The sequence below is a fragment of the Anopheles moucheti genome, chromosome 2, assembly GCF_943734755.1.
Source record: "Anopheles moucheti chromosome 2, idAnoMoucSN_F20_07, whole genome shotgun sequence".
Classification (NCBI taxonomy): Eukaryota; Metazoa; Arthropoda; class Insecta; order Diptera; family Culicidae; genus Anopheles; species Anopheles moucheti.
Genome location: NC_069140.1, coordinates 7,003,542 through 7,028,374, shown reverse-complemented (window position 1 = coordinate 7,028,374; position 24,833 = coordinate 7,003,542). Strand labels below are relative to the sequence as shown.

Below are 24,833 nucleotides of genomic sequence, written 5' to 3'. Positions count from 1 at the left end.
ACGTGCAGGCAGGCAGGAAGGCAACAAGATACGATAGCCACCGGACGAGATAGTGTTAGTAGTGGCGGCAGTTCACGCCATCGTACTCGGGCCCCGGCAGTTAACTCGTTTCGAGGGGCGAACCGCGAAGATACACACCATCAAAGCAATCAGCAGCGTTGGCGTCGGATCTCGCGAGCGCGCGCGGCCTGACCTACTCGATGGTCGTTCGCTACTACGCGCAGATATTGTACAGCGCTCGAGCGAAGTAGACACACACGCGGCTCTCGCAAAGAACAAAAACAAACGGACAGTGCCTTCGTGAACTGGACAACGCATCGTAGTGCAAAAACTGTGCGTACGAAACAACACTCACGCAAAATCAAGGAACTTTTTCATCGGTGAAAAGAACTCACTCAATCTACCACCACTCCCGGTGTGTGCAGTGCGCAGTGTGCAACGTGTTACGGCTCCACACAGTGTAGCGATGGGATTGCTTCGACGGAATAGCCTCAACATTGGCAAATGGTTTCCGGCCGGTGCGCAGCAGACAACCGCTGTGGCGCCGGCGACCGGAACCGCTCCAACGCGGGGCAGTTTCGGCAGCTCGGTCGCCATACAGAAGCTGCGCGAAAGCAAGTGGTTCGATGCCGGGGAGGAGCGCATCTTTTGCGCCGTGATCGAGAACGGGTTCATTGTGGAAGTACGCCGCCAGACGGCACCCGGTGACAGCTGGTTCGGTGTCGTGTCCATCGAGCAGAAGAAGTGTAAGTGGGTGGCCCGGTGCCGCAGGATGCAAACACCCGGGGATGAATTGTACGAGAAATAAATATAATTCTTCCCCCTTTGTGTTCGGTGGTGATCGCCCGTTTTGAGCCGCCATGAGAACATTCTCGTGACCGTGGAGGTTAATGGTGCGCTCGTGAAATCACAACCCGGGTTTTTACAACCGGTGCGGGGTAGAGTACCATCCGTTGCGACAAAGCGGATCACCGGCCAGAATGTGGAGGGACGGGAGGGGGGGTAGGGTCCTGCAAAAATATGCACGAGGAGAGGTGGCAATTCGTTGGCTATTTTTAGCACGCATCGTAATAGCAGCAGGAGTCGGTGCACCGGCACCAGATGGAAGCGACGGATCGGATAACGTGACGCCGTAAAGGTGTGGACTTTGAAGGACGCACCGTACTGCACCCGGTGTATGGTCGCGAAAGGCGGGTGGGGAGAGGAGGTGGCCACAGCGTTGTTTACAGTGGCAGGGAAAATAGTGTGACTCGTCTCGTGGAAAGGGAATGTACCATTTGGGGAGGAGAGTTTGTTTTGCCATAACCACATCAAAGGCCATTTGCATTGCGTTGCATTGAATCGGTGGTCAATGTTACTTTGCCCAACCCAACCCTTCCACCCTGTTTCCCCCCCTCAGACCAGGATTATTTACGAGTTTGTCTATGGTTGAAAGTGCATCCAGTGCAAATGGCTTAGTACGTACTGCACCGCTTCTCCTATCCAACAAACCGGGTGTTTTTTGCAACGCAAAAGTAATTGTTTGGTGGCTATTTTCTAGTAGAACAATTCACAGCAGTACGCTAGGAGGATAGGGTGTTATTTTACGTCTGGGTTTTGTGGCGACTGTGGATATGCTAATTAACGCTGCAGGGCGCTATGTGTCGGGGATCGTTTCCATTCTCACGATAGTGGAACATTTTTTTTTGTTGTTTGCTGCTGCCAGATTACGCTAGGAGGCACGGTTGGTTCTAAAACAGGTTATGTAAATGAACCGCTGTGACGACATACCTCACATACCTCTACGAAATTACGATCGTATTACGAGCGTAGCACTTGTGTATGATCTAATGATCGCTCCGTTTACTTCCAATATCTTTGCAGCGCCCAAACCAACCGCCGAGTGCGTTAAAATATATTCCGTGCGCATGAAGGAGAATGAGAAAAAGCCGATGAAAGTGTACTGCGTGACTTTGTCTAATCTGTGGCAGCAAGGCCATCAGCTGCGGATCAACAACGTGGCCGATCGCACAAAGAAAGCACACCCCGAGAAAGACATTCTCGCACAGGTAAGAATGCTTTGCCATTTTGCACAATTTTCCAGACATTACTGGAGCACTAGAGTAGGTAGAACCCAATGGCCAAAAGGATTCTGATTGAAGCTTTCTTTTCTGTTTCTGCTCTTGTCATTATCTCACCACCGACAGATAAAATACGCCTCGAAATGCCAAATGTCGTTCCACAACAGTCAACATTTTGCCGAATTTTGTCGGTACGGTGACCGACCGCAGGACAGCCGGAAGCGACAAGTAAGTGCGTTACTGAAACGGTTCGAGGACGCATTGCAAGGAGCGCACAACAGCTACTTCTGAGCTATACGACTCTGCCCTGCCCGGGAGCTCGCGAAAGGTTAAACCCAATGCACATTCTTTACTCTTGTTGGGCGTTGTTGGGTGGGGGAGAGGAGTTGCATTTTACCTTAGCTCTGGTGGTGGAATATGGAATACTTATCGTATAGTTCAGTACACGATTACATGATTGTAGATAACACGCTCGTACATACACCGCAAAACACTTGAGAAAGAAGCCTAAGCTCTTCCATTCCATCGCTTATCACTCTATCGCTTGACGATTGACACGTTCAATGGTTTATTACAATGTTCAAATGTTTCTCTTCACCAGATTTCGGACTGCGCCAAATGGGGTGGAATCAATATGGGGGCAACGCTCATCTTCATGGAGATGCAGAAGAAACAAAAGTCCCTATCGCATTAGAGTGCGCACTGTCGGAATAGTCCTGCGCGTGTGTATCGTCCTTGCGGTACCATAAGCAACATTTGCTCGTTGGAGCACTAGAACTGGTCCTTAGTGGTTAAGCATTTGCAGCGTAAGCAGAAAACCATGAAACATTATTGTGATTTATGTCACTTGGTACGTTTAAGGTACAATTTATCGAAGTGTTTTTGTTTTTGAACTTGAGGAACGAATGTGGTATTACGCATCTTAGCCGTATAGCGAGTAGTGTTTAATGTGTAGATTCTTAGGCATAAGTGAAGCAGCACTGAAACTGATCACCATGTTGATTGTAAAGGGTATTGTTGCGTTGAATCATTTTGTATCATTACCAAAGCCCAGCAGTAGTAGGCATAAGATGAACGGTTTATACTTTTGTGAAGAAATCTATGTACATGAAAATAAAATAAATTCTATAAATTTATTGAAATCAAGCATCGAACCAGAAGATGGTAATCCTTTCGTGGTTAGTCGTTTGTTCTTCAGGAGCATAATGTAGGTATCCTCTTCGATACTTTAACTGGTGTTGACCAGACCATATCACCACGAAACATAATACATAAAAGAACTTTAATTGACCGTAGATGGTGCTTTGTATGACTCAATCTCGAACGGTCCATTTAAAAACTGAAGCGTTTGTAAGCGTTTGTATTCTTTCATGTGTCAAAATTATATCGAAGCGTTTTCAGAAGCAATGGCCACAGCATATATAAGTAATCCACATTACAAAACACAATGTTACATTACCTAATCGTACTACTATTGTACTAGTTTTCCATACTTTTGCTACATTTTTCATCGCTAACAATTGTGCACGCGGTAAATGGAACACAAGCAGCGAATTTTGACTGATGAAACGTATCACGGACACATTGTCCATCTGTCAAACTTGTTGTTGCTTTGGCGTTTGCAATACGTGTGGCCACAACCTGAACGCGTAGTGATTAATTCTATGTAATCCAACATAAAAAAGGAACAGTAGTGCTGTTTTGTAGCGAAAAGTAGAGCAGGTATCTTAATGTAAGCGCAACAAATGTAAAACATTCTAGTGCAATATAAGAAAACCCACGCAACCAGCTGAAACACAAAGCCTACGCGCTTTGGAGTGCACCTGAAATCGTTGCGTACATCAGCGCACCCCGGGGGTGTGTGTGTGTGATGTCTGGTAGTGTAGAGAGCAGAGCCCGAAAAGGAAACAACGCACAAACGCATTATTCTGTGGCAGCGAACAAAGCGCATTCGTACCAAGGATTTGTTGCTACAATTCGTTGCTGCTATTTAGAGCCATTACGCAGCAGAGGCACCTATTAGTGGCGCGAGAGGAAAGCGCATTAGTCATACAGAAAAATGTCCCGGAATCAATAGATAAGGCTCTGGATGTGGTTTACGTACAGTGGTGTGTTTTTTCTGTTGTTGCTTTTACGTTGCCCCGCAAGCGTACTATCAGCGTTTCTTTTCCCGTCAACAGTACAGTGCGTGCGGGCGTTGGGCAAAAAAGAAATCCCAGTAGCATAGTGTTTTGAATGCAATCTCGGAACCCTGCGCGCTTTGCAGCATTTTTCCTTTCCCCACACACCTAGTCTGACAACAACTAGGAAGCAACCGGTTGAATTGTACACCGCCAGAGCTCGATTTCTCCCGAGTGTCCTTTTTTCCTCCCTCCGAGATCCGTGGCGCAGATGGGTGGTAGGCTGTGATACGACGACACGTAGACAACGCATGCTGCGCGCGTAGGAACGAAAGAGACCAGATAGTTGGCTCGAATCGATAGCAACGAATCGCAAACGTGCAAGCGTGGAGGAAACGGGTGAAGGATAAATTTCCACGGCTGCTGCGAATAATAGTGATCCAGACGGAGACAAAGCGAGAGAGCGAAGAAGAAAGGATTAACGAGGATATTTCGGCATTCCCAAGGATCTGTGTGTTGCAACTTCGAGTGGATGCAATCAACACCTGCACCGACATTAGTATAGCGGAAACAAAACAATAAGAATGAATGGGCTAAGGTAAGTCAGTGTGGGAAGGTGAGAAAAATGGGCTCACACGTACACGTACGGGCGATGAGCAGCATACGCAATCATCGCAAAAACATATTTGCCAGACGCTGGAAAAACTAGGGGAGCGAAAACACTTTTCTTTTCCCTGCATCGCTTTATCGATTATCCACTTCCGGCGATGCATCTTATCGTTATTAGATGTGTCCTTTTTGCCTTTCCCGGTCGTAGGTGGCACCCTAACAACCATGTGTACGAATCGATTAGTTTGAAACTCAAAGCAAGCCATGTACACTCGACGTATATTAATCTCAGTCACGCATATTGCTTTGATAATGTGTTGTGTGGTGGGTCCGTTCGTCAAGATTATGACGATCCGCTCGTGTGCACTGTGTTTCACAACGGTGCGCTAATTACCCCCTATCGGTCCATCATAAGACGATCTAATACGATCATAAACGTTCGCTGTTAACATGATAGTGCGCCATACTTTCCGGTTCAGGCATCAACCCACCACCCGTGGGGAGGTTTTTTGCCGTTCAAGCTAAAAGTAAACAGTTTGGGATTATTTGTGTAAATATTGTGGCAATATACACCCACCACTCGCGCAACGATTGCATGTGAACGGATATTTGTTGGAACATATTGAAATTGCTCAAAGTTGAAACGTGTCAGAGCTGCGTTAGGGAAATAGAATGTACACTAATGTAACTGTTTGTTCCCCGTTTTTCAGCTTTGGAGAACTGTGCTGCCTGTTTTGTTGTCCCCCGCTGCCGGGACGTATAGCTGCCAAACTTGCCTTTCTACCACCGGAACCGACGTACAACCTGACGCCGATCGATGAGTCGAAGGCGAAATATTTGCTCAGCTTCAACGAGCGGGCCGAGTGGCCGTACTCGGAGCGCGAAAAGGAAAACGTAGAAGGGTTCTTCACGCGCACATCACGCGGAAACAAGCTGTCCTGCATCTACGTCAAGTGTACGCCGACCGCGAAGTACACGCTGCTGTTCTCCCACGGGAATGCGGTCGATCTTGGACAGATGAGTAGCTTCTACCTTGGGCTCGGTTTGCGCATCAACTGTAACATCTTCAGCTATGATTACTCTGGCTACGGTATGAGCGGTGGCAAACCGTCGGAAAAGAACCTGTACGCTGATATCGATGCGGCGTGGCATTCGCTACGTACCCGGTTCGGGGTTAGTCCGGAAAATATCATACTGTACGGCCAGAGCATCGGTACGGTGCCGACTGTCGATCTGGCGGCACGCTACGAAGTTGGGGCTGTGATTCTGCACTCTCCCCTGATGTCGGGGATGAGGGTAGCCTTTCCAAACACGAAGCGCACGTGGTTTTTCGATGTGTTTCCAAGGTAAGTGTTGTGCAATAGTCGCCCGAATATGGGTGTTAATTAATTTCGGGTCCGTTTTTCTTCTTGTCCACCAGTATCGATAAGGTGTCGAAGATATCATCACCGGTGCTGGTGATACACGGCACGGAGGATGAGGTTATAGATTTTTCCCACGGGCTAAGCATCTACGAAAAGTGCCCAAAAGCCGTAGAACCGCTGTGGGTAGAGGTAAGTACAGGGGAGCCCTCAAAAGCGAACAGCGGCCCATTAATGATTTCTCCCTCGAAAAACCTTCACAGGGTGCTGGGCACAATGATGTGGAGCTGTACAATCAATATCTGGACCGGCTCAAGAAATTTATCGCGGTAGAGCTGGGCAACTGACAATTAAAGAATGCCTCATCCGGTCAGCAGCTCTCTTCTTCATCGTCGGCCGGAGCGGCAACAGTACCAGCCCCCAAGAGCCCACAGCGCCCGGCAAAAGCGGCCGGAAAACGAACCACTACGGAAGAAGCTCCGGCCACCACCAATGCATCGAGCACGAGTGGCACCACAGCAGCAACCGGAACAGCCGGTTCCTCGTCGCGTAGTGGTAGCGAAAAACTTTTATAGCACTCGTTACCTGGGTCAAGCGGCAGCAGCTCGTACAGTTGCAGCTGCAGCAAGACTGCTAACCGATCGGACAAATCGAAAAACGCTTCGCACACCCACGCGCATCATCATCATCAGCACAACCATCAGCCCCATTCGACGATCAGCAGCAGCATTCGGAAGGAGCTGGCGTCGTACGAGAATCCCTACCAGGCACCGAGTGGTGTGCGCAAGAAACCAACCAAACGCAATGCCAGCACGGAAAGTCTTGATCTGTTTGATAAATGTCCACCGGACGAATGTAGCTGTGGGCTTTATTCGCCCAGTTCGATTAATGGTGGGAAAAGTTGCCGAAAGTGTAGCGCTTGTGATAGTGGAGGTCCAGGGAAGTCTGGCACATCGTCGGGGACGCAACAGAAGAAGCACAACTCTTCCAAATTTAAAGATGCCTCCACGAGCCCGAAATCGTGCAGTCCCATGAAAACGATGGTAGCGGAATGTCGCAGCCCGAAAATTGAGGCCTCCACAGATACGAAGTTTGACTTCAATCTTTCCCCAAAAACGGAAAGCCACTACCGGCGACTCTCTTCACTGAGCATTAATTCGTCCGGGAAGCATGCGGCTACCGCAAGTCCTATGAAGCACTCTGGATCAGCGACAGGGGCATCGAGAACAACAAGCCCAAAGGTGAGCCCTCAGAAACTAACACCGATGAGGACATCCGATCAGCGCACGTTGGAAAAGTCCAACTCGCTCGGCGATAGCAAACCACCCCGCTTGCTTCGGAATACGCGCAGCTTATCACCACGGCCACCAGTACGTCATCAACATTCGATAATGGTTTCGGATGAGAACGATATCATCTCGGTCAAGTTGTCTCCGAACGAGGAGTACGATGATGAGGCAGCAAAACGGGGCGCTACGGTTAAGCCGGAAGTTGATAATGTGACCGCACCGGTAAACGGTTGTGGTACGGAACGAGCCAAAAAGTTGAGTGATTGCATGAAAAGTGCGAACGGCAATAGAAGTACCAGCTGCTTGGTGTACGTTCCTTCCGATCCTTGGACGCGAATGTCGGCAAGTAACTCACCACTACCATCAGCCAAGCAGCAGAAATCAAAGACGCTTGATAATAACAGCAAGTCGTACGGCAAACCTTGTCTGGATTACATGAAAAATTCCGACCCATGGGTGTGGCGATCGAATGTGAACCTCCCGGAACGGTTGGCAAAGGGTAGCAAAAAGCGTGCGGCCGGTTTACCGCACCAAACCAAATCGCTCACGAGCACCGTCAGCCGGGATGATTCGGACGTTGCCAGGCATCAGTCAAAACTCTGTCAGCAGCAATCCCTCGGACGGTTCGAAAAGACGCTTACCTTACCGGGCGTGGATGGTGGCAGTTTTGATGCGCGCAAAAAAATTACCCGACCGAAGCTGCAGCGTTCCAAATCGCCATCGTTCTACGAGGACCTCTTTCAACCACCACCGGCTGGCGGTGGTGCGGATCCAAACAAATCGCCCCAAACGGGGTCACTGTCGCTTGGGAAAAATAAGTCCGTCTCCTCGCTGAAGATGGAAAAGAATGCTTCCAACTTGAATCTAAATGGACACAACAGTGGCACAAGCACCAGTGGTCTTGTCAGCAATTCGAATAACACTAATCACAGCAGCAATACAAGCGTCAGCGGTAGCTTCAGTAGCTACAATGGTAATGGGTCACCGACCACCAGGAAGCAACCGTCACCGAAGCTGAGCATTCTACCTGCAACACCGGCAGTCGCCACTATACAGCAGCATTCTTCATCGCCGGTCAAGCATCAGGAACCGACGAAGACGTCGCAGAACTTGCTGAATCCGAACATGTTTCAACCGCGCCACAGCTTTTCGACACCCTCACAGAAGGATGACGAGCTGCAGCTCAACATACGGCGCTTGAGCGAACAGATGAACAAGTACAGCCATTCGTCAGCCTTTCCCTCCCCACCGGCATTCCTAAACGACACGATCCTTCAGCAGCAAGTCACAACGAGCAAAAAGGTGGGTGGAAGTGGCAGCAGTTTGACGGTGGGGGCCACGAGCACCGGCAGTATCGGTGGACTGAATGAAGCGTCCCAACGCAAAACGGCTTCCCACTCGAAGATTAATGAACCAATCCTTGAAACACGTTGCTAAACTGGCGGGACATTTGTAGCTAGCATAAATTAATTCAAAAGCACTTAGGCAACATTCTTAGGCGCGACTGGAATTTTGGACAGCAAAATGTTGTTGTACGATCTCAGGACGGCCTGTTTCACATTGATTTGAGCGAGAGAAAAACTGCAAGGAATTTTGAACGAATTGACACACGAGCGTTTGATTTTTATGCGATGCGACTCTTAAGGTGTGCGTGCCAAGTGTTTTCTTTTATCGCACCGCGCGCAATCACACACAAACATAGTTTAAAAACTTTTGAATGTTGGTAAGCACAAGACCGGTACCGGTAGTAAGGATTGAGAACAAAAACTAGCCAGTAAACAATCATTATATCATTCATTCATTCATAAGTCGGTAATTCGGGGAGCGAAATCGCAGGATAGCAAGATGTAGGGTGAGGAATATAAAGCATTTGTTTTCCCGTAACAGAGGCAGACATGTTTATTATTCATGGACGATGAACAAGGGAATATCATTAGTAAGAATTTTAGATTTTAAGAAATGGACGAGATAACTTGAACCAAACCAGAAGATGTTAGCAAAATTTAACAACGATCACTGTTGGATCGGTAGGCTAAAATGTTGAACGTGTGTGAATTGGATCGGAAACAAAACCTGATTGACTTTAATCATAGGAAAACGGCACGCATTCGTGTAACGCGCTGCGGTTAGTGTGATGACTGCCGTACAATTAGAGTGCCAACAGTACCCGGCGCAATGCGATTAACAAGCGGGTCGGAACGATTGATACTACGATACAAGTACGTGTGGCGGCACACCACACGAAGTATCCACAACAAGGAGTTCGGATGTGCAATAACGAGAAGTATCGTACTAGAGTAGAGAAACATCGGAAAACGGATGCGTTGGTTTTGAACGATTTAGCTTAAATTCTAAAATCCTTTCTGTCCCTCGTCGATAGGGACAGCAAACAAGCAGGCGAAAGTTAGATACACGAGATGCGAAGCAGATACAGTATTAGATTGTCTGATCCCCCCAGAAAACACGCGGGCAGACGTTGATATTTTGCAGTTTACTTATAAACGCACGCATGGAAGCGATTTTACTTAGCAACTCCACCGTATCTGGACTGTTTAGTTCCGCAATTGTTACAAGTGCGTTTGATGTTTTTTTTCTGTTTGCACATGTAGGAGAGCGTTCAATAGTTTTGGTTCCAATTTCTTGATTAGATTCACGGTTTACGCCACTTGATGAACAACACTGCTACACGAAAAGAAACAGTTAGTTCTAGTGCTTCGTTACGTTGATCTTTGCATGCGTTTTATGTTCATGCTAGTAATAGTTGGCCCCCAAATTTCAATTGCAATACACAATATTCCTATATCGATAGGAAGCGAAACGTTGCAGAAAAAAAGAGAACAATGGCGTCAGCAAAGGGACGTGCATGATTTAACAATAAATGACACTCCCACTGCCAAACATATAAAAATCACAGAACCCACGCACACGTTCCGTTAACGCATATAAATATCAGATTATCTCTAGTTCTCCAGTCATGCATACACCTTATTTCTCTCTAAAACAAGCACCCTTTCTATCGATTTGCAAATGTGAATGGTCATTGTAAATAAGTCTCTACTTACATCCCCGCAGTGTGTACTACACATCCTATCCATAAACGTGGTGGTCTGCTGTATCAGCGGATGTCCTTTCGATTGCTGCAAAGCTTATAAAAATGAATAACAATTAGGGTGACGGAATCAACAACAGGGCAGTGACCGTTCAGAAAGGAGCGGGCCGCTGCGATTGTTTACCCCAGAACCGCCTCTCCTAAATTATTGTACCAAATCTTTCAACCTCGACACGGGAGCACACACCCGGGAAACGTATTCTATTTCATGATTAATCAATAAATCTCGAAACGAAAGATTAATGCTTCCACCCCAATTCCGAAAGAACCGCATTTTGTGTTAGTTTAAAAGGAAAAGGAACCACCCGGAGGAAGGAAATTATCCCACACATAAATCACAAACAAAGTACTGTTGAACATGGCTCACATGTATATTTCAATCCTTTTAGTGATGCTGATGCTACGTTGTGTCTAAACTTAACTATTCTTAGGTATTATTTTTGGGTAAGTCATCAAATGGTCCCACGATGAGAAGGCGTCGGTTTTCAGGCGCCATTATGTTTCGAAGCGTCTGCCGGCTCCACACCTGCAACCGCAAAGTTATTAATGAGCGTATTCAATCCGGTTTCGGATCGGTTTAACGCTAAATTACCTTATGTTTCTTCATAGTTTCAATTGAAACACAACTGATTATAAAAAGTAGATCCTTCAGCAACTTTTAACTAATCACACACGCGTTCCGTAAATGAACAATGCGGGCTTTTCCGCTTCTTTCGCGACAATGATGTTGAAATGTCAGTTTAGTGCTGGCTGTCAAATCATCCACGACTAGCGTGCGTTTATTTCGTACGGTTGCAAACTACGACTGAACGAAGGTTGGTGTGGTGAAACTTGACGAAGCTGTTGATGTTTTGAATTTACGGTTTTTTCGTTGGGGTAGTCTGATTTTGTTTGGGCAATCACAATATAACTCAATTAAAATTATTTGTTAAAGAGATTTTTTTTATTAAAAGAAACACAGCTGCACAGAAAATGAGTTTACCCATCATTCAAAATGAAGAAAATGTAAAAAAAATTCTCCAGGGAATTTCTTTTGGACGAATCACGAAAAGATTGGAGGCCAATGTTACGGTCTGTTGTAACATTGCACTGTACGCCACCTAACATTCATTATCTTAAATAGTTTCTCAATTATGGTTTCTATTAATAACATCTTGAAGGGAATCAATTTGACGTGCAAGTTATCGAAATTTACCACATATATACGTAAAAAATGTCAAAGAATGCCAGAAATGGCCGACCAGTATGTTGGTCCCTTGAAACTGAATAACTTATATCATTTGATACGTTCTTTTGTCATGGTCATAGCAAGAAAATAACATTTTTTCTGATATTGAAATCAATGATCAATGATTCCATCATAAATTGTGCAGTATTAGTTCATGATGTAAAGATGAAACAAATGTACTCCAGCTGAGAAAGTTTTTAATTAGAATAAACCACTAAGAATAACCATCGATTCGCTGTTCATACCAGCGTTGAAGTTAGCGCAAAGAGGCATTTCCTGAGCATTTCCAATCACTCAAGTGCTGCGTAACCTTCTCCTCACTTTCCATCGATAGAGCGCAACATGCAAACAGAAGTATGCACACGCTCCGCTTCTTTGTATTGCTTCCAGCGATAAAACGGGGCAGATAAACACCATATCCCGCCCCGAACGAGTCGCGCATGATTGAAATGATGATTGCAAAACGAAATAAACATCGTTCTAAAAATGTCAAAACGCAAAGAACTCACCGCAGAACAAAAAAATAACCACTAATCTGAGCAGGTTTGCAAAAGGTCCCCAAAATCGATCGCGGGGAGTGTAGCACGTCCCGGTGCCTTCCCAACGGACCGGTTGCTTTTGGATGTTGGGCATTTGCCCAGTTTGTCGTCAATTCTTGGCCTGGCCCGCTTTGCACCGGACAGAAATGGTCTTCCCGTGTGTGCACACAACGGGGTAAAAACAGACCGGCTGCCCGGGCATCTGCGGGTGCGACAGGGAAAGAAAGAGAGAAAAAAGGGAACATGAACCAATCCAGATTTCGCGCAATCCCGAAGTAGCCGGGCATCAAATCCCGACAACAAAACAGAAGCCATGCCCACCCCGTCCAAAGACACTGCCAAGGTGCTGCCAGTATAAATACGACGGTCCGTTTGCCCTGGACAGTTTATTAGTGAATTTTGCGTCGTCCAAGCCGGATGGGTAAGTAGTGTGTGCCGATTCCCGATACCCGCCCGTGTGCGTTCGATGAATTTGTCCAGTGCGATCACACCGCGCACGCCACCCTACGGCTGTGCGCTGGTGCTGTGCTCAAGATCAAGTTCAATGGCAGAAGAGTGGACTGCGGATTAACGGTATTTGCTCAGCGGATGAGTCCTGTGTGCTGGACGGAATGTGCGGTGTGTGGCGCGAATTGAAAATATATGCGTATGATCATCATCATTTGCATAAAACAAACATAAACGATCGGTTAGACAATCGCAAAAGAAGCAAAACACAAGCGAAGCAAAAAAGGAACTTTTGGTGATTTCTTTTTCTTTGGTGCGGGGGTGGTATGTTTGTTGCCCCGCGTGAAGATTCCGATACGGATAATATCGAAAGGGGAACAGACCGATAAAAGAAACAAACAAAGAAGAACGACCGATGTGCGGTGTGTGCAGCTTGGCGTGGTTCTGATTAATGGCCGATCGTTAAGTACTTATGCAACGTTTATCGTCCCCCTTGTGAGTGATGTGTCGTGCCAAAAGCCGTGGGGGGATGAGCCGGAAGACAGAACGTTCGTGAGAAGCATTATGCTATTAAGTGGCTATTATTCTGACACTTCCATGCGGGGCGAATATCAGGTGCATCATGTGCGAACCACGAAACATACAGAAGAGATTACTTCAGTAAACTGAGGAATAATTGAAGTGCTCTGGAAGACAACATGTACAACGAAGTTTAGTGTTCTAAACGATCGTTTTAGATGTACAAAAGTCTACCGGTGATGTCTTAATAGTAGATTATTCTTATACAATAAGTTAACTCCACATTGCTCCAAAATGTCTGAGGAATGAAGGATAACTTCAACAAAACTGGATCCTCAAGGGGTCTTCAATTAACAAAAACATACTTAACATACTTCAAACTCCATAACGAACTCCAAATAAGCATGAACATTATACAAAAAAGTGTCGTTACAACACAAACATGACACAAAAGGGACATTCACAGTCATTCCTTTGGAGCGCTATTGTTTGCATGCGTGCTGCATTTAGAAAGCATTGCATTGTTTACGATTGATTAATATAAAGAAACAAAACCGTCCTATCTTCCTCTCTCATTGGCTATGCTGATCAGGTGTAATGTTAGGCCAGTCACGGATAGTGGTTCTTTGTCTGCTGGCGGTTCTTCCGCTTTTAGCAGCGCAAGGTAAGCATTGCGGTTCGGTGTGCACCCTTGGACGAATCAATCCCCGCTCACGGCGCACACCTTGCCATACACCAACACGTACTGATGAATCGTTTCGATCACGCAGGTCAGCAGGCACGTATCGTCTGCTACTTCAGCAATTGGGCAATCTATCGGCCCGATGTCGGACGCTACACGATCGACGACATCCCGGCGGAGATGTGCACCCACATCATCTACTCGTTCATCGGTGTCGATGACAGCAACTATCAGGTGCTGGTAATCGATCCGGAAATCGATCTGGAGCAGAGTGGGTTCCGCAACTTTACTGAGCTGCGGCAGAAGTTCCCGAACGCCAAATACCAGATTGCGGTCGGCGGTTGGGCCGAAGGGGGCAAGAAGTACTCGGAAATGGTGGCGGTTAAGGAGCGACGCCAGTCCTTCATCGCGAGTGTGGTGCAGTTTATGAAGGTGTACAACTTCGACGGTTTCGACCTGGACTGGGAGTACCCGGGAGCGGCAGACCGTGGCGGTAGCTTTGGGGATAAGGATAAGTTTTTCTACTTCGTCGAGGAACTACGGCGTGCGTTCGATCGCGAGGGACGCGGATGGGAGATAACGATGGCGGTACCGGTGGCCAACTTCCGTTTGCAGGAAGGATACCATGTGCCTGAGCTGTGCGAGAACCTCGATGCCATCCACTGTATGACGTACGATCTGCGAGGCAACTGGGCAGGGTTTGCCGACGTTCACAGTCCACTGTACAAACGGCCACACGATCAGTGGGCATACGAGAAGCTGAATGTGGTAGGTAGCGAGCTAAAGAGTTCCGGCGGAGTTGGACGCCCCTAACGTTTGCCTAACTGCTATCATCCGTAGAATGACGGTGTTCAACTGTGGGTCAATTATGGCTGTCCACCCAACAAACTGGTTGTTGGTGTTCCATTTTACGGACGAACCTTTACGATGAGTGCCAGCACTACAAATCCTATGCTTGGATCGTACATCAACAAGGAAGCAGGCGGTGGAGATCCAGGACCGTACACGAATGCGACTGGGTTTTTGGCGTACTACGAGGTGAGTTGTGGATAAAAACCTCGGGAACTTTCATGTGACGCTTCATCTTTTGCAGATATGTACGGAGGTCCAGGATGAGGAGAAAGGGTGGACCAAGAAATGGGACGACGTTGGACTATGTCCGTACACCTACAAGGGAACACAGTTTGTGGGATACGAGGACGAGAGGTCGCTCCAGCACAAGATGGACTGGATCAAGCAGAAGGGATATGCTGGTGCTATGACGTGGGCAATCGATATGGACGACTTCCACGGTTTGTGTGGTCCGGAGAATGCACTGATGAAGGTACTGTACGACAACATGAAGGATTACGTTGTGCCCGAACCGACAGTGACCACCACACCCAGGGTAAGTGTTTCTCCCCGCTTGAAGTTGCCAGTACGTTTTGCCAGTAATTTCTTCTTTCAGCCGGAATGGAATCGACCACCCTCGACAATGTCGTCGGAAGGAGATCAACCATCGCAACGTCCCACAACTACCACCAGCAAACCAAGACCTACAACAACGGCAACCGCGACCACTAGAACTACACGGCGAACGACAACAACCACGCGGAAGCCTACCACTATTCTTCCACCGGCCCCCACAGACTCGGAAGAGGACAGAGAACCAATGCCGATAGAACCATCCGTACCCGAGCACGAGGATGAGTCCGAGATCGATTGCTCTGGCTATAAAGATTTTGTTCCCTCGGCGGACTGCACCAAGTACTATCGCTGTGTGCACGGACAGCCGGTAGAGTTTGTCTGCAAGCCTGGTACCGTATTCCACACCGCGCTGAACGTATGCGACTGGCCGGAGAACGCTGACCGACCGGAATGTCGCACCAAGGCGAAGCTGATCGAACCACTGGCCGATGAATATGGGTTGTAATCAGCGTTTCACTATCACCAGGGCGTCACTGTATTATGCAACAGTTTTCAAAATAAATATCTCCATCTGTTCTTTCCCGGGGGAAAAATGGAGGGGAGATCCGTGTAAACAGTAACTGAGCAACAGGCTGCCCTTTCTTTTGTAAGCATTCGTCCGAAACACTCACAACTACACTGCGACACACGGCGATTATCGCCTACAGATTTTCCGGAACCTGTTTTGTATGCACCCGAGAGATGCGACAAAACCTTACCGGTTAAGCGTCATTTTATTGGTCTAGTTGACTGTGCCCGGCCCGGCGCGTTCACTAGCCGCGCTAAGGTCAGTCGTTGAACAGTGCTCCAGGTGATCACTTGTGCTCGTGCTAACAGATTACTCACACGGATGGCTTCCCGAGGTAAGTAACACACTACCGGTGTCGAAGTCGAAAACCCGTTTTCGTTGGGAACTCACACCCTCCAGTTGCGGCACTGTGCCAACATACGAATAACGCGTGGTGTCGTTTACTCTCATTTCCAAAAAGGCACTTTACTGATATCGCTGCTGGTTGCGTTCCTGCTGGTGGAGCAGCGCCACTGTCGACTGATTTGTCACTACACGACCTGGTCCCAGGGTAGGGCCAATCCGTATTCCTACCGCATCGAAGACATCCCGGGCGATCTTTGCACGCACGTGGTGTACAACTTTGTCGGCGTTGACATCGAGGAGTACGAGCTGGCGTTGCTACAGCGCGAAATCGATGTGGTGCAAAACGGATTCGGACGCTTTGTCGATCTGAAGCAACGGTTTCCCGATCTGAAGATGTACGTTGCGGTCGGTGGGTGGGACCATGGCGGTGAACCCTTCAGCAAAATGGCCGCGTACCGGAATCGCCGCAAAAAGTTCGTGGACAGTGTGGTGAAGTTTATGGCACGGTATGGATTTGATGGGATTGAGCTGGTGTGGCTATACCCGGGCAGCGTGGAGCGTGGCGGTACGAACAACGATAAGGACAATTTCGTGTATCTGGTGGATGATTTGAAGACGGCATTCCTGAAGGCTCGGCAATCGTGGGAGGTCGCCATACAGGTGCCAGCTGATCATACGCGATATGAAGTGGGCTACGATCAGGGTCTGCTTTGCGAGTGAGTAGCAGCGCGCGCCAGTCTCTGTGTTTACGGTGTCTAATAATTGTTGATCCATTTCCATCTCTCAGGAGTGCTGACTACGTGCATATAGCGGGGTACGATCTGCGTGGCTCCTGGACCGGATTCGCCGATGTGCACAGTCCACTGAAGGATCGCTCCCACGACCAAGGCATTTACAAAGGGCTGAACGTGCAGGACGGTGTTGAATCGTGGCTGAGGAGTGGTTGCGCCCCGAATAGGGTCATTCTTGGCGTACCCTTTCTCGGTCGGACGTACGTGCTACAGAATAGCAAGCAGAACGGTTTGGGATCGCCGACCAGCGGCCCGGGACCGAAGGGTCAGCACACGTACAGTGCCGGATACCTGGGATACTTTGAGATCTGTCCAAAGCTAAAGCAAAGCGGTTGGCGCACGTTTTTCGATTCGGTTGGCCAGTGTCCGTACGCTTACAGGGGTAACCAGTGGATTGGGTACGAGAACGAAAGCTCGCTGAAAGAAAAGGTAGCATTTGCCAACAGCAAAGGGTTGGCCGGTGTTTATGCCTTTTCGCTGGATCTGGACGATTACCGGGGTACGTGTGGCGAACCGTACCCTCTCATGAACACGTTAGCTAACTTGCTAAAGAAAAAGCACGACACTGATATAGTGTTTGCCTTTGAGCGTGGCGATAAGAAGTGATCGGCGCAAGGAGGTGTTTCATTTTTTTTAAAGACGGGTAAATGTGTTTTAAATGACGAAAGGGATTATTTTTACAAAACCTCTAATAGTGTGTTCCTATTACGAGCATTAGTTTAGTGTACACAACATATTATTTATTACAATAAAACATGCTTAAAAGAAAACACAAGTTAGTGAGTCATTGTCGCGATGGTAAAATGATTGATCGAAGCAGATGGAAGAAATGATTAACGTATCATGATCGCAAAGCCATTCCCCACCAGTGTGAGTGCCTCATTCATATATCACGAGTACAACTCAACAGCAACACGAACTATCCCAAACAATAACAATCGTTGGAGCGAAACGCAGAAGTAAGCGGGTATTTCCCGCTTGTCTTGGCCTTTTTCTTCCCAAGCCTGTATGCGTCATCGCATTGTGGGGCGTGCATCTCTAGGCGCGCGAGCTTTTCGAACGCATCACAACGCTACTTGGATCGGACAGAATCAAAGCAAACAGGAATAAACACTGTCGATGTTGGGATGAGCCGCACACACGAACGTGATAAGAATTTCGTATGGTGTTTGTAAGATCCTACAGATTCTGGTGTGCTGTAGCCGACCACACCTCTATCGACGCCACTCTGGTCCAGAGTTTGAAGCAGCCGACTACAGCTGGTAGAATTCGGAACAAATTCAATCAGTCTTCAACGACCTCTCAACCGCTGAGTTGATTCTGTTCGTAGCGTTTCTAGACATTCATCCAGCATGCAAGTGAAAAGTACGATTCTATCATTAAGCTGACACTCATTATTCTTATTAATGTGTGTTTCTTTTAAATACAAAAAACACTCTCGACAGGCCTTATCGTAATGGTGGCTGCACTACTGGCCGTTCCGTCTGACTGCATAACAAGGCCTCAACGTTTGATCTGCTACTTCACCAACTGGAGCCATGCGCGGCCGAACGAATATTCCTACCAAATAGAGGACATTCCGGGCAAATTGTGTACGCACGTGGCGTACACCTTTGTCGGCTTGGATGAACCAACATCGGCAGTGGTGTCGCTCAAACCGGACTACGATGAAGCTCAAAATGGGTTCGAACGCTTTCGTGACCTGAAGACACATTTCCCCCATCTCAAGCTGATCGTTTCCGTGGGCGGCTGGACACACGGGGGAGCCTCCTTCAGTAAGATGTCTGCCGCACGGCAATCCCGACTGCGGTTTGTCGCTAGCGCTGTGGCGTTTATGGAGCGACACGAGTTGGATGGGTTTGAAATTGTGTGGCTCTGGCCCGGTGCCCCAGAACGTGGAGGAAAGCCAGAAGATAAAGACAATTTCTACCATCTCGTTAACGAGTTGAGGCACGGATTTCAACGCGTCGGCAAAGGTTGGGAAGTGGCCATCCAGGTACCGGTGGATTGGGCACGTATAACCGTTGGATATCAACAGGAATGGTTGTGTGGGTAAGTTCTCCTGAGACGATCGACTATTTACCTCTTGGGAAGGTGAACGCTTTCAACCCAATGTTGCCACATCTTTCCAGAGCTGCCGACTTTGTGCACCTGGCGGGTTATGACTTGCGTGGCTATTGGACGGGACGTGTAGACAGTCATAGCGTTCTGAGGCGAAGATCGCACGATCACGACTACTTCTACACCTTCAACATACAGCGCGGTGTCGCATCCTGGCAGAGTAAAGGCTGCCGACCCGAGCAGATGGTGTTGGGTCTCCCGATGTATGCCCGCACTTACACACTTAAAAACTCCACCAACACTGAACCGGGCTCGCAAGCAAGCGGTCCAGGCGAAATAGGCCCAATAACGAAGGATCCGGGACTTTTGGGCTATTTTGAGTTGTGTGAGATGCTGCAGAAGAACAACTGGACGGCCGGGTGGGACAAAATGGGAGAAGCGCCCTATGTCTATCGCGGTGATCAATGGGTTAGTTACGAGAGCAGGACATCGCTGTCAGAGAAATCTAGCTGGATACAATCGATGGGACTGGGTGGCGTCTATGCGTACACGCTCGATCTGGATGACTATCGCGGTAACTGCGGCGAGGCTTATCCTCTTCTGCGCAGTATTCATCGCGCTTTGGGAATCGACACAAACGCAACAGATGAGATTGATTTTGCCATATTTAGAGAGTAGGAAAAACTTAATGCTATTTAACTATAAAAGTTTCAAAAGAAATACGCTTAGACTTTAGAAATCATCCGAATAAAGCCCGCAATCGCGTTCCAATCTGCTTCTCTCTTCTAGAAGACTTGTGTGAGCAGTTGGGAATTGTATTCCAAAAAAAAAAAAAAACATTAACCATAAAAGTGAACGTGTTTGGAAACACCCGAATTTTAATGCTTGTGAATTTCCTACTATCGAACACCAAAAAAAATCAACAACAACGTTGATAACCTCTAGCACGATTTTTTAGGATCGAAGCACACCACGCGTTTGAATCGGCGTCCAAACTGGTATCAGTGGTGGTTCCGTTATTATTACTCTTCTTCGCATCCCATCACCTTCTCAGCAACCGCGCACTGGCGAGGCGTGTGAGACCTTCCAATTCAAACTACGCCTCGGATGTCCAGCCTAATGCGCTCCCAGTACCGATCCAGACGCCTGCGGGAGTGAATGGGCTTTCAGCTCAAAGACGACCTTCCTTCGGCTTAAAAGGTGGTTCACGCGATGATGGCGCTAAAAAAATGTAAGTATCATCCCGCACCAACCACCACGAACGCTATGGTAGAGCACCAAACCTGTTTGGTCAGTTCGAGCATTGGAGGATGGCGCTACAAAAAAGCACACACACCGCGCGCACTAGAGCCGAATGATAACTTCTACTTTATTTGTGCCTTTTATTTTAATGTGTCTCAAAGATATGGGCCCACTTGCGGGGAACGTGGTGCTATTAATGCATCTGTTACTGCTAGCCCCTCGTACTACGCACTGTGCCGGTGAAGAAAGCCGACTGGTTTGCTACTTCACGAACTGGTCCCCGGACAGGGCGGGTGAATATGCGTTCAATGTCAATGACATACCGGTCGACCTCTGCACCCATATCACGTACACGTTCGCCGGTGTGGACGAGTATACGTTCGAGCTGAAGCCCACCAACCGGAAGTTTGACATTCTTCAGCAGGGGTACGAGAGGTTTGCCAACCTGAAGAAGGAGCACCCGGAGGTGAAGCTTTCGTTGGCGGTCGGCGGATGGGCGCACGGTGCTGTGCCGTTCCAGAAGATGGCAGCTACACTGAACGGTCGGGAAATATTTATCACGAGTGTGATCGAGTTTTTGAAGCGGTACGATTTCGATGGCATCGAAATTGTGTGGCTTTGGCCGGGTAGTCCGGACCGTGGCGGAACGAACAGTGATAAGGACAATCTGTATCTGCTGATAGCGGAGCTGAAGAGTGCCTTCCGGGATTCGGGCAACGAACACTGGGATGTGGTCGTGCAAGTGCCCCTCGATCGGTACCGGATAGATCTCGGATACCACCAGAACCAGCTGTGCAGGTAAGTTTTGTAAGGTAACGATGAAGGGAGGACCAAACTCACCAGCCTCGTATGTTCGTAGAGTGGCCGACTATTTGTACCTGACCGGGTATGATCTTCGTGGTTCGTGGAATGCATTCACCGATGTGCACAGCCCCATGAACAACCGTGAGTTCGACACGGGCGGCCTGAAGGACCTGAACGTTAAGGGAGGTGTACAGTACTGGATGAAGAATGGTTGCTCGGCGAACAAGATCGTGATCGGTGTGCCACTGTTTGGCCGAACGTTCACACTGGAAAACAGCGCCACGAATGGACTGCACGCACCGATCAGTGGACCGGGAGCACCGGGACCATACACGGCGGAAGGTGGCTATCGGGGTTACTTTGAGATTTGTGACGAAATGAAACAATCCGCATGGACGGTCGAATGGGACGAGCGGGGCCTTTGTCCGTACGCGCACCAGGGCAATCAGTGGGTGGGTTATGAGAATGAAATTTCACTCACAGAGAAAGCCAACTTTGCCAAGTTCCAGAAATTGGCAGGAATGTACGCGTTTTCGCTCGATTTGGACGATTATAGAGGCAAGTGCGGTGCTCGGTATCCGTTGCTAACGGCCCTCCGACAGGCGTACAAACCGAAGAACCCATGCCCAACGGATGATGGAAACGATTTCACGCTGTTCCGGGAACCATGTGACTTAGTTTAGTGCAGTGTTCGTTTGGTGTAGGTTAGGATTGTGAGCATAATGTGCCAAAAGCGTTTGGGCAGTGCAAAGCCAGGCACCTGATCCTGAAATGAACTACCTTGCTACCTTGATCTTATTTAAAGTGCTTCACGAAATGAATTATGATTGCTCTGAACATTTAACAAAAAAAAATGTTTCGCGATCGCTTAAATAGACGACCACATACATTGCCAACAAACCGAATGCAATAACACGCCGTAACTGCACCGTCTTTTCATGGTAATCCGAATCAGTATCAATATTGTCTAAACATGGTTTTGAACTTTAACATCAGCGCTTTTAGAGGTGTCAAACATCGGCAGCCGTACAAGGGTATGCAATTTACCCGTGAGCACTTTACCCGGCGTTTGAACAGTTTAAATACAATTTCAAAATACAATATAAAAGCTAAATAAAATTAGTTTATTCTGGGTTTTTTGAAGATTGTTGAAGAATGCTTTTGTCCACTTGTCGTAAGTGATAATATTGTTTGGAGCTTCATGATACATCAGATGAACTGTCAGGGGTTTGACATCACTGTATTTTTTTGTTAGTGGGATATTGTTATTGCTATTGGGCTCGTTATTGAGCTATTAACAAGCATAATCTCGCTATTAAAGAGCAGAAGGTACGATAGAACCCACATTCGAATGGATTAACATTTGTTTAACAAACATGTTGTATAATTCATAAAGGAACCAAACAAAACCAAATACTTGCTCGTCTGAACAAAAATAAAAATGTGCCTGTCGCACCTCCACATGCATAATTCATAATGCATTCCGGTAGCTAAAACCGCACCGTTGTCCACAAAGCGCAGTAAATGATACTGTGTAGTTTTGTTTCGTGTTTCGGTTACTTACGCGCACCGCTACAATCTGGTCGGTTTTATTGCCCAGAATTTCCCATCGGTTTACCAAGCAAACAGGTTTTTTCCAATATACCCGGCTTTACGTAGACGGTAAACGGTGTCCGAGACCGGGCTTCATACTATAGTGAGCGGTCCGCGAGATAACACGCATCGGACCCTGCGGTCTCATCGTCGTCTCGAATTCGTACAGCAAGATTAGGATGTTGGAAACAGCTCAGCAGTAGAAAAAATGGCACATTTGATTAAAGCTTTTCTGGTGTGCTGCATAGCGTTGGGTAAGTTGAATTATTGTTGACAATCGGTGCTCCAAGTCCGGTTCTAACGTGAGTGTCTCCTGTGTTATGTGGTTGGATTTCCAGTCGCCGAAACCCGTTTCGTGTGCCACTATACGACGTGGTCCCGTGATCGACCGGACGAAGGTTCGTTCCAGATCAATGACATCCCTGGCAACCTCTGTTCGCACGTCGTGTACAACTTTCTCGGTGTTAATGAAACATCGTACCAGCTGGAACTGCTGCAACCGGAGTACGATATCGGCGAGCGGGGTCTGGAGCGGTTTGCCGCACTGAAAGAACAGTTCCCACACCTGAAGCTGCTGATTGCGGTCGGTGGATGGGCGCACGGTGGTGCGAAGTTTAGCGAGATGGCAAAGTTTCGCACGCGCCGTAATCAGTTCATCGGCAGCGTGATGAAGTTCCTGCACCAGTATCGGCTCGATGGCATTGAGCTGGTTTGGCTCTATCCGGGTAACTTCGATCGTGGCGGTGCGGTAGAGGACAAGGACACCTTCCTTTACTTGGTGTCGGAGCTGGCCAAGGTGATACGGGATGAGTCGAAGCAGTGGGAGGTGGTGATACAGGTTCCGATTGACATATCCCGCATGGCTGTTGGATACCATCAGGAGGAGTTGTGTGCCGCGGCGGACTTTGTGCACATGGTCGGCTATGATCTGCGCGGCTGGTGGAACAACTTTGCGGATGTCCACAGTCCGCTCGCACCGCGACCGAACGATCTAGTGATGGAAAGCTTCGAACATGTGAATGTAGGCGACGGAGTGGATGATTGGCTCTCCAAGGGTTGTCCACCGCAGAAGGTTACGCTCGGGGTTGCTCTGTTCGGTCGAACGTATCTGCTGGATGATCCGCTGGATAACACCATCGGTGCGGTTACGATCGGAGCGGGTGATCCCGGCCCGTACAGCAATGAGCCGGGTTATTTGGGGTACTGTGAATTTTGCCACAATCTCACCAGCGACGAGTGGACGAAGAAGTGGGACGACGTGGGACTGTGCCCGTACGCGTACAGCGAAACGACGTGGATCGGTTACGAGAATGACCGATCGCTGCAGGAGAAGATCAACTACGTGAAGCGGAAGGGACTCGGCGGGCTGTACGCGTTCTCGCTCGATTTGGACGACTACAGAGGGTCCTGCGGTGAACCGTTTCCCCTTACCAGATTTCTCGCCAAATACCACGACGAAACGAAGATAAAAGATTGGCACATTTTCCCGACAAGCACGGAGAAAAGGGAACTAAACAAAACCGCCGGCGCAAGATGAGCAGCGGGAAGAGAATAGGTGGAATGTGAAGTATTCGTATTTGTTTTGCAAATAAAATAATATATCTGACTCTTTACATGTTTGTCGCTGTTAGTTGCGCCCAGTGACGATCAGCCGGTAGGCTATTATTTGTTCAAAACCGGTTATAATTATTCTGGGTTACTGCCAAGCAGCGGTGTAAATTAATTAACAGGGCTTGAGCAGGGTAACCCCTGCTCGTTAGGTTGGAATTCCATCTTTCAACGGAGAGCTAACAATTTGCGCTAAAGCACATAATATGTGGGCAGTAAAGACGGGGTACCGCAGTTCCGATAGCCTGTCAACTCGAGTCAACCTGCAATGCGTGCAGGAGATCCCTTTAAGAATAGGGCCCATATGATCAATATTGGAGTTTTCATTGGAGTATGTCACTGAAGATCCCAGAGACGACATTGTTGGATAAGAATCATGAGGTAGGTAAACGAAACGAAACAATCCACGCCACGTCATCAGTAGAAGTTGCCTTAGTGGCACAATATGTCA

The 24,833-nt window shown here is 48.0% G+C and overlaps 6 protein-coding genes across 7 annotated transcripts; all 6 read left to right on the top strand.

Annotated features, from left to right (window-relative positions):
• The first annotated feature begins 208 nt into the window (after positions 1-208).
• On the top strand, positions 209-3,214 carry LOC128310208 (uncharacterized). 2 transcript variants are annotated; one of them, XM_053046793.1, is made up of 4 exons: positions 209-746; positions 1,864-2,048; positions 2,187-2,388; positions 2,662-3,214. In XM_053046793.1, the coding sequence occupies exons 1-3, from the start codon at positions 467-469 to the stop codon at positions 2,349-2,351; spliced, it is 630 nt and encodes a 209-aa protein (XP_052902753.1). In that variant the 5' UTR covers positions 209-466; the 3' UTR covers positions 2,352-2,388; positions 2,662-3,214. The 2 variants fall into 2 exon arrangements, with proteins under 2 accessions (XP_052902753.1, XP_052902752.1); XM_053046792.1 differs by having other exon boundaries at positions 211-746; positions 2,187-2,288.
• A 1,253-nt stretch (positions 3,215-4,467) lies between these two features.
• Positions 4,468-6,858, top strand: LOC128298583 (alpha/beta hydrolase domain-containing protein 17B). Its single transcript, XM_053034352.1, has 4 exons — positions 4,468-4,778; positions 5,500-6,135; positions 6,210-6,342; positions 6,414-6,858. The coding sequence occupies exons 1-4, from the start codon at positions 4,765-4,767 to the stop codon at positions 6,495-6,497; spliced, it is 867 nt and encodes a 288-aa protein (XP_052890312.1). The 5' UTR covers positions 4,468-4,764; the 3' UTR covers positions 6,498-6,858.
• Positions 6,859-8,170: 1,312 nt separating this feature from the next.
• LOC128298916 (endochitinase) lies at positions 8,171-17,823 on the top strand. The gene is made up of 8 exons (XM_053034725.1): positions 8,171-8,391; positions 14,057-14,731; positions 14,804-15,001; positions 15,057-15,350; positions 15,411-15,871; positions 16,208-16,272; positions 16,399-16,999; positions 17,071-17,823. The coding sequence occupies exons 1-8, from the start codon at positions 8,308-8,310 to the stop codon at positions 17,678-17,680; spliced, it is 2,988 nt and encodes a 995-aa protein (XP_052890685.1). The 5' UTR covers positions 8,171-8,307; the 3' UTR covers positions 17,681-17,823.
• Positions 17,824-18,506: 683 nt separating this feature from the next.
• On the top strand, positions 18,507-19,813 carry LOC128298915 (endochitinase-like; the record flags this gene model as incomplete). The annotated part of the gene is made up of 2 exons (XM_053034724.1): positions 18,507-19,126; positions 19,207-19,813. Coding segments are annotated over 2 exons (1,227 nt in total), but the record flags the coding sequence as incomplete, so codon positions are not given.
• Positions 19,814-20,540: 727 nt separating this feature from the next.
• LOC128298912 (endochitinase-like) lies at positions 20,541-22,054 on the top strand. The gene is made up of 2 exons (XM_053034720.1): positions 20,541-21,175; positions 21,237-22,054. Exons 1-2 carry the CDS (start codon positions 20,541-20,543, stop codon positions 21,862-21,864), a joined length of 1,263 nt encoding a protein of 420 aa, XP_052890680.1. The 3' UTR covers positions 21,865-22,054.
• An 843-nt stretch (positions 22,055-22,897) lies between these two features.
• Positions 22,898-24,375, top strand: LOC128310669 (endochitinase-like). The gene is made up of 2 exons (XM_053047365.1): positions 22,898-23,028; positions 23,113-24,375. The coding sequence occupies exons 1-2, from the start codon at positions 22,983-22,985 to the stop codon at positions 24,309-24,311; spliced, it is 1,245 nt and encodes a 414-aa protein (XP_052903325.1). The 5' UTR covers positions 22,898-22,982; the 3' UTR covers positions 24,312-24,375.
• Positions 24,376-24,833: the final 458 nt, after the last annotated feature.